This window comes from Ceratotherium simum, chromosome X (genome assembly GCF_057802395.1).
Source record: "Ceratotherium simum simum isolate JZ-2026a chromosome X, ASM5780239v1, whole genome shotgun sequence".
Lineage (NCBI taxonomy): Eukaryota > Metazoa > Chordata > Mammalia > Perissodactyla > Rhinocerotidae > Ceratotherium > Ceratotherium simum.
Window position 1 is genome coordinate 1,925,615 of NC_141940.1, and position 13,548 is coordinate 1,939,162.

At 59.2% G+C, this 13,548-nt stretch overlaps 2 protein-coding genes across 7 annotated transcripts; both read left to right on the forward strand.

Moving 5' to 3' along the window:
* The first annotated feature begins 328 nt into the window (after positions 1–328).
* RENBP (renin binding protein) lies at positions 329–6,746 on the forward strand. 5 transcript variants are annotated; one of them, XM_004443320.3, is made up of 11 exons: positions 329–430; positions 723–832; positions 924–999; positions 1,183–1,258; positions 1,431–1,603; positions 2,142–2,366; positions 2,944–3,025; positions 3,353–3,528; positions 4,187–4,318; positions 6,420–6,507; positions 6,597–6,746. In XM_004443320.3, the coding sequence occupies exons 1-11, from the start codon at positions 404–406 to the stop codon at positions 6,728–6,730; spliced, it is 1,299 nt and encodes a 432-aa protein (XP_004443377.1). In that variant the 5' UTR covers positions 329–403; the 3' UTR covers positions 6,731–6,746. The 5 variants fall into 5 exon arrangements, with proteins under 5 accessions (XP_004443377.1, XP_087283628.1, XP_087283632.1 ...); XM_087427502.1 differs by having other exon boundaries at positions 2,944–3,528; XM_087427506.1 differs by lacking the exon at positions 2,142–2,366.
* A 265-nt stretch (positions 6,747–7,011) lies between these two features.
* On the forward strand, positions 7,012–12,122 carry NAA10 (N-alpha-acetyltransferase 10, NatA catalytic subunit). Of its 2 annotated transcripts, XM_004443317.2 has the most exons (8): positions 7,012–7,172; positions 7,627–7,725; positions 8,151–8,209; positions 9,286–9,331; positions 9,418–9,533; positions 9,724–9,768; positions 11,086–11,170; positions 11,801–12,122. In XM_004443317.2, the coding sequence occupies exons 1-8, from the start codon at positions 7,152–7,154 to the stop codon at positions 12,035–12,037; spliced, it is 708 nt and encodes a 235-aa protein (XP_004443374.1). In that variant the 5' UTR covers positions 7,012–7,151; the 3' UTR covers positions 12,038–12,122. The 2 variants fall into 2 exon arrangements, with proteins under 2 accessions (XP_004443374.1, XP_087283442.1); XM_087427316.1 differs by lacking the exon at positions 9,724–9,768.
* Positions 12,123–13,548: the final 1,426 nt, after the last annotated feature.

Here is a 13,548-nt window from a genome sequence, read left to right on the forward strand (position 1 = left end):
CCTTGCCCACTAGGGCCCCTCTCCAGGCTCAGTTCAAGAGTAGGGAGAGGTGGGGGGGAGCTGGCCTTGCGTTTCGCACTCCCTCCCGCCCGAGACCTTCCTGCCAGCTCACCCAGCATTTCCCACAGGGAGGATCTTGAGCCGAGGGCGCCCAGCAGCGGCCATCGCGGGGCACCGCGGGTCTCTGCCGCCGGAGGGTCGAAGATAGACCGAGCGTGGGGGCGGAGCCAGAGAGCAGGGGCGGAGCCTCGCGACCGCCAAGTCCCGCCCCCGCTGCGGGCCCCGCCTCTGGGCCCTGCGGAACACCCAGGAGGAGGGGCTGGGTGGGGCGTGGCTGGGTCAGCTGAGTGACAGTCACGGGACCGCGACCAGCTCCGTCTGTCTTCCTGGAGGAGAGGGAGGGATGAGCGGGGGTCTCCGAATGTGGCAGGCCAGTGGTGGGGCCCGTTGGGGGGAGGGTGCTGTCTTGGAGGGTCCCTGGGACGGTGGAGTCAGTCCTGGGGCCGGTCCCGGGCCAGAGAGCAGCCCCGCACAGGGGTGGAGGGAAGCCCAAGGGCTGGCTCCTGAGGCCTGGAGGCCTAGGGGAGATGGGTCAGGTAGCCCTGGGGCCCACTCAAGCCTGGGGTGACCTGGGGCACAGAGGAGCCCTTTGAGGAGCCTGGGCCCCGGGAAGATGGGGAGTTTGTGGGGGATCTGTGCCTCCAAGTACTGAGTTCCCCCAGGACATGGAGAAGGAGCGGGAGACTCTGCAAGCCTGGAAGGAGCGAGTGGGGCAGGAGCTGGACCAAGTGGTGGCTTTCTGGATGGAGCACTCCCATGACCAGGAGCATGGGTGCGCCTCCCCCTCCCAGGGCCCTCAGACCTGCTGAGCCCATGGGTAGGCGCAGGCCCCTTCCCCTTTGCTAATACTGCACCTCCCGCAGGGGCTTCTTCACGTGCCTGGGCCGCGATGGGCAAGTGTATGACGATCTCAAGTATGTCTGGCTCCAGGCGAGGCAGGTAGGGGATGTGCCCAGGCTCGCAGCTCTCCCAGGGGTGGAAGCCCCTCCCCCCCACGACAAGGCCGGTCATCTCAACACTCTTCCTCCCACAACAGGAGCACCTAGGACTCACTCCCCCTCATGCCAGCCCTGAGGCCTGGCTGCTCTCTGTTAAAGGCATGTTCCCTCCACTCCCCCACAGGTGTGGATGTACTGTCGCCTGTATCGCAAGCTTGAGCGCTTCCGCCACCCTGAGCTTCTGGATTCAGCTAAAGCTGGTGCCCTCTCCCTGCCCCCACCTCCCCAGAGGTCCCTCCAAGTTAGCGCACATGTGCCTAGTTCCTAGAGGGGTCTAGAAGCAGCGAAGGGCCTGGGGACGCTCACAGGCAGGAAGGAAAGGGGGGGGGTGTCCTCACCTAAGGTCCAGCATGCCAACTTCCCAACCACCAGGTGGCGAATTTTTGCTGCGTTATGCCCGGGTGGCACCTCCTGGGAAGAAGTGTGCCTTTGTGCTGACAAGGGACGGCCGCCCTGTCAAGGTGCAGCGGACCATCTTCAGCGAGTGTTTCTACACCATGGCCATGAACGAGCTGTGGCGGGTGACAGGGGAAGTGCGTTACCAGGTGCGTGTGAGGAAGACCACCCTGTGAGTCTCTGGGCCCTGTCTGCAGGCTGGCTCTATCAGTGGCAATCCTTCCACTGGGCCCCACAGCCCCAGGGCTTCTGGCAGCACCCCCATCGTTGTGCTGTATTGTCACCATGTGTCAATGGGTGTGTCCTCCCAGAAGTCTCCTTTACCTCTGAACTCTCCTCCACACACTCCCACAGAGGCCCTGGGCACAGAGGGACCAATCTATGTCCTGCCTTGGCTAGGATGGGGCCTCTCCCTCCTCCCGGGGGCCGCCTGTGCTTTTGGACCTGACCCCACTGCCTGGGAGTGGCCTGCACCCCCAGACTGGGAGCCCCCAAGGCAGGTGGGGCAGATCCACCCCGGCCCCCATCACCCAACCCAGCCCTTGGTGAAGGGGTCTTATGAGAGGGTGGGAGGACACGGTTCTCCCACCCCAGAGCCGAGTCCTGGGGACTGCAAGTCAGCACCTGAGGGACCAGACTGGACAGGACACAGCCTCAGCCCGGGCCTCCCCTCACCTCCTCTCCCAGAGCGAAGCGGTGGAGATGATGGACCAGATTGTGCACTGGGTGCGGGAGGACCCGTCGGGTCTGGGCCGGCCCCAGCTCCCGGGGGCCCCAGCCTCGGAGTCCATGGCGGTGCCCATGATGCTGCTCAGCCTAGTGGAGCAGCTCGGGGAGGCAGATGAAGAGCTGGCGGGCAACTACGCAGAGCTGGGGGACTGGTGTGCCCAGAGGGTCCTGCAGCATGTCCAGGTGGGGGTGGGAGGCTGATGCCGGCTGCCAGAGGGGGCCTGGGAGCTGGGGAACCCCCGCTCCCCACCCCCGTGGCACCTCCTCTACCCGCACCCACCCCCAAGCTGGGCCCTGATGGCCTCCTTCAGATGGGGAGACACGGGGAGGCTGAGCAGGGGTGAGGCGCAGCCCAGGACCCTCAGGAAGATGGAGGGCCCCAGGAGAGCCCATGCACACCCCACCACAGAGAGCTGGGTGGGGCCGAGGGCAGGAGGGAGGGTGCCAGAGGCCCAGGCATGTCAGAGAGCAGGAAACCCGGCCAGACACAAGTCCTTCCAGGCCTCTAGGGGCAGTCCAGCCCACCCAATCTCAGTCCCCATTCAATGTTTCACCCTTCCCACCTCAGGGACCCAGGCCCGAAGCAAGGGTTAGAATCCATCCAGGCCCTTGGAAGTGACTCGGCCCCTCCTCAGATGCCTCTCTGAGCCAGGCCTGCCCAAGCCTGCAGATCACGGAGGGAGGGAGGAAGGGAGAGTCTTTCTGATTGGATGATGGGGGCTGAAGGCAGAATTACCTTCTCCCGCTCCTCCTCTGGCAGAGGGATGGGCGGGCTGTGCTGGAGAATGTGTCAGAGGATGGCAAGGAACTTTCTGGTTGTCTGGGGAGACACCAGAACCCAGGTGAGGAGCAGGGTGGGCTGAGGGCCACCCAGGGGGAGGCGAGCGCTCAGCCTTGGGTTCTGGGCTTTGATGTGGGGAGCCGTTGTGGGCTGCCTTCCTCCCTCTACCTTCCACACAGGCAGAGAAGTAGGGACAGGCCTTTGAGGTGGGGGCATCAGCAGCAGGAGAGCAAGTCTGGGACAGACTGGGAGGGCCAGCTTTCTGCAGGGGAGCTCAGAGCAGTTTCCACTGTGAGGGAGGGAAGAAGGCACTGTGGTCAGTGCAGGGGCTTGGGCCCCCCTGCCCCAGGGAGGATCTGCTGCCTGCCTTACTCTGAGCCCTCACCAGGCCACGCGCTGGAAGCTGGCTGGTTCTTGCTCCGTCACGCCACTCGGAAAGGTGACCCAGAACTTCGAGCCCACGTTATCGACAAGTTCCTATTGTTGCCTTTCCACTCTGGATGGGACCCTGACCACGGAGGCCTCTTCTACTTCCAGGATGCCGATGGCCTTTGCCCCACCCAGGTGGGAATGTGCCTAGGGCCAGGTGGTACTAGCCTGTTCAAGGCTTTCCGTCCTGGGAGGTGGGTGCTGTCATCACCTGTTTCATAGAGGGGAACCTGGGGCTCGGAGCGGTGAACTTGCCCAGTATGACCCCAGTGGTCAGCTCTTGACTTCTGTGCCACTGATCCTTGACCTCATGTGCATAGGAAGGCTGGTGCGGAGACACGTGTCTTTGGTCTTTGAAAGGCTCTCCGGCTGACTCTGAGGCATCAGCGGCTGGAGTGGCTTTGCTCTCTTTATGTCCGTTGCCTCTGTGCGTTGGTCCTGCTGAAATCTGTAGAGGGGGGCTGGCCCTACCACTGGCAGGAGCTGAGTGTCCAAGGGGCTTTAGACAGACTAACAAGACAGTGTTTCGATTCCAGGCCTAAAGGGGAGCCCGCCCCACCCTTGCCTTTTGAAAGGGGCCACTTAGGGAGCATCCGGGTCAGGCAGCTAGTCCCATTCTGAGGGGCCGTTCAAACTCCCAGGGACGTCCATCCCATGATTAAGTTCCAAGTGCTCAGGCCAGATGGAGTCTGACCCAGGACCTGAACGATGGGGCTGGCTGACTTTCCTGCTGAAAGGGACGGTGGAGGGTGGGGCTCAGGGCCCCAGACCCCTGCCTCTGCTGTGCTTTCAGCTGGAGTGGGCCATGAAGCTCTGGTGGCCGCACAGTGAAGCCATGATTGCCTTCCTCATGGGCTACAGTGACAGTGGGGACCCAGCCTTGCTACATCTCTTCTATCTGGTGGCCGAGTATACCTTCCGCCAGGTAGGTGCTGCTTCCTGGTCCACAGCCATCTCTGGGCTCAATGGGGGTGTGGAGGAGACAGCAGGCAGCCTTTCCTCCCCAGGCTGGCCTAGGCTGGGGGGGTGGGCTGGGTGCAGATAGGGAGGCTCATTCCACACCCCCTCCTCCCCCCTCACTGGGCATGGTCCCTCCACTGAGCTGAGAGTGCCTGGAGGTGCAGGCCGGCCCTCTGTTCAGTCAATGAAGCAGCCCCTGGCCCCCCTGGAGCTCACATTTCGGTGGTGGGGGGTGGGGGACAGACTATAAACAAGTAAGCCAGCAAACATATAGATGGTGATGAGAGCTGTGGAAAATAAAGCAAGGTCAGGGCACTGGGGGGTGAGAGGAGGGCATAAAGGTGGAATCGTTCCAGTGGCATAGAACATAGATGGTACTGTAAGCTTTGGAGGACAGAAGGAGCAGAGGAGAGGAAGTAGGAGGGCCCAGCAAAGAAGACAAGAATCAGCTGTGAGGTAGGAAGGAAGCCAGGGGTCCCCAGAGGCCAAAGTGCTCTGAGCGTGGTGGTGAATGAATGAAGACTCCTGATGTGTTGTAAAGCCACAACTCACTCCACGGGTAAACCCCGGTATGGGAGGGACTCTAGCAGGGGGTCTTATTCTGGGATCTGTGGGCTTCGAAACCTAAGAGGACATTACATCTTTGTTTGCACTAACCTCTAACTGAAATCCAGCATTTGCTTTCATTATGAATGGAGGCAGTGAACTACAGTGGTGTTAGCAGTGCTCAACTTTGTCACCAATAGAAATCCCAAATGTGTTCCTATTACATTGCAGCTATGAGAGGCATCTCCAAGTATTGCACATGCTTATCACTACTTCCCAATACAGGAGTCGTGAGACCCGAGGCTATATCTTAACATTGAATGCATTCATAAAGAACATGTGTTAGAGGCCACGAGTTTTAACTGCATAAAGTGAAATTTCAGGAATACATATTAAAGAGATGGAGATGGCATTGAGCAATTACAAAAGTTATAATCAACAGGTAAATAATTATGCACTAACCAACATAACAATACAAAAAGCAAAAATTCAGACATCCATGGAAAAACTGAACAGGAAAACAGTTAAATTCTTCATTATCTTCCTATGTGAGATCAAGCAGTCGAAAAGTAAGTAAAGACACAAACAATGTCACTAGACAGACAGAATGAATAGATACAGAACTGGTTTTACCTCCTGAGAAGAATACACCAACTCATAGGCCCCAATTTAAAAAGACATTTTAATAGTGGACTTCAATGTCATTGATTTCCTCTATAATCCTTGTGAGAAGGGGCTCCACTGAAGTCTCTTTTGGGGGAAGAGAGAGAGGGGCCTAAGCCAGGGCTCTGAGGTCCATCCTGGGGCATCTGGAAGGAACTGACAAGCCTCCAGGGGACAGGTGCTCGATGGGATGCGGGCAGGAGAGACGGAAGGAATGTGGAATGGGTCAACAGCTGCTGGGCTGGGGCAGGCTTTAGGTGGCTCCAAGGGAGGAGGAGATGTGTTTGGGACCTGCAGCAAGCAAGGCAGGAGTCAGATCTTGGTGCCGGATGTCCACAATCTCATCTCCTGGAAGACAGGCCTGGGAAGCAGGGAACAGGGGCTCCAAGGGAATAACTTGTTACAAAGTTACATTTTGACAGGTCAGCACCTCCATCAGGGTTCTCTTTGTTTCTTTCTTTAAATCAATTATTGAAGTACAATTTATATACACTAAAATGTATCCATCTTAAGTGTTCTGTTCTCTGAGTTAAACATTCAAGAAACGGAACGTTTCTATCATCCCCAAGCAGGGTTCTTTTTATTCCATCTTGCAGTGTTTCATCTTATAGCCTATGGCCCCTTCCCTCAGTGGGTTATCTAGGTGCAGACTCCCACCCCTCTGTGCTCTCGTCTTTGTCCAGGACACATTATCACGTTTAAGAGCACTGAATCTGGAGCCACGTTACCTGCGGTCAGCCCTGGGTTCTGACCCCGGGAAGTGGTGCAGTATGGACAGTGAGCACCCCTTCCCCAGGTCTGTGGCATCTGGGCGGCTCCTGCAGGCGCTGGCTGTCACTATCTCATTGTTATTCCAGTTTCGTGATCCCGAGTTCGGGGAATGGTTTGGCTATCTGAGCCGTGAGGGGAAGGTCGCCCTCACCATCAAGGGGGGTCCTTTCAAAGGTGAGTGGGGGTCAGGGCGGGGCCGCAAGGTCTCGGGGCACTCGGTTGCCACCGGGCCTCCCAACCCAACCTCACGCCTCTCCCCGCAGGCTGCTTCCACGTGCCACGATGCCTCGCCATGTGCGAGGAGATGCTGGGCGCCCTGCTGAGCCGCCTTGCCTCAGCCCCGGCCCCCGGCGCCCCGTCCCCGCCCGCTGTCCCCGACCGCAAAGGCGCGGAATAAAGCTGAGCCGACTCCACTGCCCGTGTGCGCGCGTCTGTGGGGTCGAGGGAGGGGGACAGCCCCGCGCTGGCCGCAGGGCACCTGCTCCCCGGGACAGCGGCCCGCCCCGCACGCTGTACCATCCCACTCCGCCGACAGGCCCGCCCCGCCCCGGCCCGCAGACAGTCCCCGCCCCGGCACTGGCCCGCCCCGCGCATTGGCCGAGCGGCCGGGAGGGCGGGTTGGGTGGCGCGCGCTTCCGGCCGGTGGCCGGGCCTGGCGCGCACCGCCCCTTCCGCTGTCGCTCCCGCGAGCCCGGACCCAGCTCCAGCCCCAGCCCCAGCCCCGACCCCGGCCCGGCGGCCCAGGCGTCACTTCGGAGCGCGGCGGCAGCTGACTGCGCGTTCACGCCCCGCTGGGAGCCGCGAGCCCCGCCGCCGTTATGAATATCCGCAATGCGAGGGTTAGGGGCCGGGGTGGGAGGCTGTCCGCGCCGCGTGGGAGCGGGGACCGGTGGCCGCGTGCGCATGCTCCCGAGGGGCCCAGCCGAGCCCCGGGCCGGGCGCGGGAAGGTGAAGGCCACCGTGCCCGTGGGGCTGGACCTCCCCGAAGAGGAGGCCAGGGGAGCCGGAGGCGCTGGGCCGGGGCTGCAGACCCCTTCGGTGCGGGATGTCGGCTCAGGTGGATGGTGTCCGGGAGCCTCCCGGCGCTGCCGATCATTCCTGGAGCAGGCGATTTTGGCGTAGCGGCTATGGGCCAGGCCTGTGCAAGGCAGATTGTCACAGTGCCGGCCCAGCCCAGCGGGGGAAGGGGGGTGTCGGGGAGTAGACAGCCAGGGAGCAGGGTGCTAGCACGACTGAGGCCTTCTTAGCGCAGCCCCTGGCCTGACCGCATTCCACTGCCCTCGTCCCTCACAGCCAGAGGACCTGATGAACATGCAGCACTGCAACCTTCTGTGCCTACCCGAGAACTACCAGATGAAATACTACTTCTACCACGGCCTGTCCTGGCCCCAGGTGGGCCGCTTTTGAATTTGGAGATGGGGGAAACCAGGCCGTGGAAAATCCAACCTGGATGGGCTTGGGAGAAGTGGGCAAGGGTGGAAAGAGCCCTGGGGTATGTGGGTTAGTGAGGCCCCAGGTGTTTTCAGCTGGAAGTGGGGCAGATGGAAAGGAGGTGCCTGAAGGGGGCAAGACTCCCACCTGTGTCTGTCCTCCTCTTCCGGGCTAAGGACATGGGACACAGTGTGGTGTGGGGAAACCAAGACACCTGGCCTGGATGTCAGGAGCTGTCACTGAATTCGCCACTTGACTGGCCTCTGTCATGCACACAGCCAGAGGCGGTCGGTGGAACCAGGTCGGTGGGACCAGGTGTCCGCTAAGGGCTCCTCCAGCTCTGACAGGAAGTTGTTTTCTGACTTCTTTCTCCTCCCTGTCACCAGCTCTCTTACATTGCTGAGGATGAGAATGGGAAGATTGTGGGGTACGTCCTGGCCAAAATGTGAGTCACCAAGGAAGGAGAGAGAAACCTGGTGCTGGAGCTGGGGGGACTTTGGAGGGGGGTCACCAATACTGCACATGTCTGGTGGAGACTGCCTGAGTTTCTTTTTTTTAATTAATTGACTATTTTTTTAAGTTCAGTTCTAGGTTTACAGGAAAATTGAGAGGAAAGTACAGAGAGTTCCCATATAACCCCTCCCCCCCCAGTTTCCTCTATTATTAACATCTTGTGACACATTTGTTATAATTGATGAACCAATATTGCTACATTATTATTAAAGTTAGATTACATTATGTTTCACTCTCTGTGTGGTACCTTCTCTGGATTTGGACAAATGTATGATGACGTAGATCCCCTCTTATAGTATCATACAGAGGAGTTTCACTGCGCTAAACACTCTCTGTGTTCCACCTATTACCCCTCCCTCCTGCCCCCCCACCCCCGCAACTGCTGATCTTTGTCTTGTCTCCATAGTTTTGCCTTTTCCAGAATGTCATATGATTGGACTCATACAGTATGTAGCCATCTCAAATTGCCTTCTTTTCCTTAGTCATGCATTTAAGTCTCCTCCATGTCTTTTATTTTTTTTTATTTTTTTTATTTTGTGAGGAGATCAGCCCTGTGCTAATATCTGCCAATCCTCCTCTTTTCTTTGCTGAGAAAGACTGGCCCTGGGCTAACGTCCGTGCCCATCTTCCTCCACTTTATATGGGACGCTGCCACAGCATAGCTTGCCAAGCAGTGCGTTGGTGCGCACCCAGGATCCGAACCGGCAAACCCCCGGCCGCCACAGCAGAGCGCGCGCACTTAACCGCCTGCGCCACCGGGCCAGCCCCCTCCATGTCTTTTTATAGCTCATCTTTTTATCGCTGTATTTATCACTGTATTCCATTGACACTGCACATGTCTTCTGGCTGCTGTGTGGAGTTTTCAGAGTCCCAGCTCTCCCCCACCCTGGGTCTGGGGGGACTTTGGGGCCAGCCAGAGGAGTCTGCACTCCTGTCCGCACGTGCTGGCGGGGTGGCTGCATCTGCACCAGGCTCCTTTCTAGCCTCTCTCCTTTCTTCTGGTTCTAGGGAAGAGGACCCGGATGACGTGCCCCACGGACATATCACCTCACTGGTGCGTAGGGCCCACCCAGGCTCTGGCGGGGGCAGAAGTATGGGTTAGTTGGGGCAGCCCTCGAGGTCCCACCCTTCTCCCACCAGGCTGTGAAGCGTTCCCACCGGCGCCTCGGCCTGGCTCAGAAGCTGATGGACCAGGCCTCCCGAGCCATGATCGAGAACTTCAATGCCAAATACGTCTCCCTGCATGTCAGGAAGAGGTGGAAGCCGGGGCCGAGGGAAGGGGAGTGTGTGTGTGGGATACTGTCTTGATGTGGGTCCTGGCTTTTGGAGAAGATCGGGAAATGGGATTAGTTGGGGGGGGGTGGGCAGGAAGAGGGGCAGGACCTGGTCGTGTTGTCCCTGCCTGGCCAAGTCTGTGCAGCTCAGCAGTACCTTATTCCCCTGCAGTAACCGGGCCGCCCTGCACCTCTATTCCAACACCCTCAACTTTCAGTAAGTAGATCTAGATTTTTCTAATGGAGTGGGGTGGTCCTAGGTCTGGCTTATCCAGGTGGCTGAGATGGGCTGAGCTGCCTTCCAGGCAGGGGGGTGGGGGCAGCTGGGGGAAAGAGCCGGAGTCAGCTGAGACGGGGAGCAGGCCATGGACCCCATGTGTTGCCAGGATGCCTCCTGCACTCAGGGGCGCCGGCACCGGCCTGCTGCAGTCTGCCCGCGGCATGCTGTGGTACAGGAGGATGTTTGGCGTGTCTGGCTGGGTGGAGCAGCAGTCACTGCATGCCGGCTGGGGCTGGGTGAAGGGCAGTGTGGTCAAGAGCACACAGGCTTCTCAGGGAAGGTGCAGGAGTAGGGCTGAGGGCCTGGGACGTGAGCAGAAGCTGAGGAGCAGGACTCAAAGTGACCAGGCACCTAGAAGCATCTATGTGGGACCAGAAGAAAGGAGAATGTGGTGCTACAGAACCCTGTGCACATCCAGGCAGGAAGGGCCGTGGGCAAGAGCAGCAGAGGAATCTAGAGCCCTGGGCGTCCCAGCAGATGAGGGCATGTCTGCTCAGGGATGTGGGATCTCTGTCTGCCCAACACAGGACAGAGAGAGCCGGGCAGGGAATTGGCACACCCAATACCTGGTGCCGAAAGCTGCTTGAAAGTGACGCTGGAGTGGGCTACCCCTAGAGGGCCCACTGAGACTGCATGGCACTCGGGTTGGTGGGAGATGAGACAGGACTGTTGGGAAGGGCACTGGCCCTCTGGGCTGGGCATTTGAGAAGGGATCTTTGACCTGGATGCAGCTACTTCTGGTGGTCAACAGTTCTGGGGTTTTAAGGCTGGCAGGGCCTTCCCAGTGGCAGAGCACCCGAGTCTGCATGCAGACCTCCCAGTGCAGGCTTGGCCCCAGAGCTGCTCAGGCCCAGGGCCACGCTGCCTGGCAATGACTGCCGGTAACAGGCCGTGACACCCCCCCCACTTCCGAGGCATAGGAACTGGCCACGCATGCTCAGTAAGTGACAGGGAGCAAGGCAGGGACGGAAGGGGATGGCTAAATGCAAGGCTTCAGCTCAGAAGAAACTACAGAAACAGATCCTCAGTAGCCAGGTTACAGACGCAGGATGGTGGCAGGCCCTGGGGGAAAAGCACTGGATACTACTTACTGCTGGAGAGAGCAGGGGAAGGGCCCACTGGTGACGGGGCTTGCTGCCTCCGAAAGGGTCCTTTGGGGAGAAATGACACCCTGCACCAGAAGCATCTGAGGCCAGAAGGCCGAGGAGAATTTGCCCCCTGATTTGGGTCCTCCTCTCCACCCCCTGCCCCTAGGATCAGCGAAGTGGAGCCCAAATACTACGCAGATGGGGAGGACGCATATGCGATGAAGCGGGATCTCACCCAGATGGCCGACGAGGTAAGAGTCCGGTGGGGCCGGGGCTGCAGTCCCCGCAGATGAGGACAAGCAAGGCCCTGTTGGAGGGGAGGTGCAGCTCGGGGCCCTGAGATGGTAGGGAGTCATGGCCCTCTTCCCCTCAGTTTCCTCAGCTGTTGGGGGGAGCTGGGCCTTGGCAGGGCTTTAAAGGAGGCCATCGGCCCCAGATTCCTTCTCTGAGGAAGAAGCCTATACCGCCCAGAGGCCCCTCTGTGTGCTGAGAGCTGGGGCCCAAGGACCTGGGGGTCCGGGGACAGCCTTGGCCTGCCCCAAGGCTAAGGGGTGAGACGAAACTGGGCTGAGGAGAAAGTCAAGGTCCTGCCCAAGGCTCCTTGGGGGCCAGAGCCATTCAAAGGGCTTCCCAGCAGCCCGTGTGAGGGAGGCATGAGCACCCTCACTTCACAGGAGAGGAAACTGAGGCCCAGAGAGGGCAGAGCCAGGACTCAACCCTGCTCTCCCAATTCAGTCCTGTGTTTCCTGCCCTGCCCCCAGCAAGTGACAAGCGCAGGCTCCCCTCACCCCGCCTGGGGCAGCTGGAGAGGGCCTACATGTGGTCTGGATCCTTAGGCCCTGTCTCTTTTCTCTCACTTCTCTCTGGGCTCCTGGTGGCAGCTGAGGCGGCACCTGGAGCTGAAGGAGAAGGGCAGGCACATGGTGCTGGGCTCCATCGAGAACAAGGTGGAGAGCAAGGGCAACTCACTTCCAAGCTCAGGAGAGGCCTGTCGTGAGGAGAAGGGCCTGGCTGCTGAGGATAGTGGTGGTGACAGCAAGGACCTCAGCGAGGTCAGCGAGACCACAGAGAGCACCGATGTCAAGGACAGCTCCGAGGCCTCTGACTCGGCCTCCTAGAGCCCGCATGTGCTCCTCGCCCCGCCCTGGCCTGCACATCCCATCCTCGCCCTGTGAGGTTTCACAATAAACTTCACCCAGCGGCCTTGGGGAGTTTGTGTGTGCAAGTGTGCACATTCAGGGGGTGTGCCTCTCTCTGGTCCCTTTGTGTCCCCATGGATGGGGACCTCACAGCCTTTTGGCACAGCACATCCTGCCAAGCCCCAGTAGAAAGGCAGTGCTTTGTCAGGGCTTTGGAGGTGGGGCTCCCAAGTCTGATGGCTTTCAGCATCTTTGGGCCCTGGGGAGGGAGGCCCTGGAGTTCTGGGAGCCATCCCCATCACAGAGGCAGATGCTCTGCCTTCTGAGGCCTGCTCTGCCACTGCCTTGATGGGCTCCAGATGTGTAAGTCCAGCTGCTCACTGGACTTATGACTGATGTCCTGTCTGGGTAATGGCCCAACCAGCTACCCAGTTGCTCAAGCCCTGCCAACTGTTATTGATTCCTCCCTCCCCTACCATCCAAAAGGTCAGCAAGTCGTGTGTTCAACCACCATAATACCCCTTGAATATACTCCTTAACCCTAAGCCTTCATTTGAAAATAACTAATAGACTTTATTTTTAGTACAGTTTTAGATTTACAGAACTGAGCAGATAGTACAGAGTTTGCATGTACTCCCTCTCCCCACTCACAGTTTCCAATATTATTAACATTTTGCATTGTGTTGCATGTTATAATTGATGAGCCATTATTGACACATTGTTAACTCTAGTTCAGGGTTTGTATTACATTCTATGGCTTTGGACAAATGCTCCTGTCATTTCATGCAGAATATAAGCCCTCCGTTTGTCATGGCTTTACTCTAAACCTAAAATTTGCTCCTGTGCCTTTAGTAGCTGCTCTTCCCTTGGTGGCTCCAGCGCCATCACTTGCTGCTCCTAGTCCCTGGGTGGGCTCTGCCTAGGCCGCCAACCTCCCAGCGGAGCTCAGCACTCCGAGCTGTCACTGTATCTTAGGCCCCTGCTAATGCAGATGTCACGCTGCTCCCCCGCTAGGCTGAATAATTCGCCACCGGGGCCTGGGTTCTCTTTGGCTGGCGCCTGTCACGTGACTCACAAGCAGCTGTGGGAGCTAACCGAGGCCGGGGTCGGAAAGACGCGCCTGCGCACGCCTGCCTGCTCGCCGGCTCGCGAGGCTTTGTTCTGATTGGCTCAATTCCCAGGCTCCGCCGTAGGGCTCGGAGGCGGAGCCCCACCCCGCCCTCTGCGCCTGGCGTCAGTCCCTTCCCTTTCACAAGCCGCGGCGGGCTTCGTTCCCAGGCTCTGATTGGTCTGGCGGCGAGGGGGCTGGACTTTGTGCGCGGGGTGGGCGAGCATGCGCACTGCCTCCGCCGCCCCCCAGCTCTGGTGGGGGGTAGCCTGCAGAAGCTCCCGCGGCGCCGTGCGGCGGCCTCCGTCTCCCCACGCTTGGCTCACAGGGACCTGCCCCGCCCTCTGCTCTCCGTGCCCTGCGTCCCTGTCGGGCTGGTTGA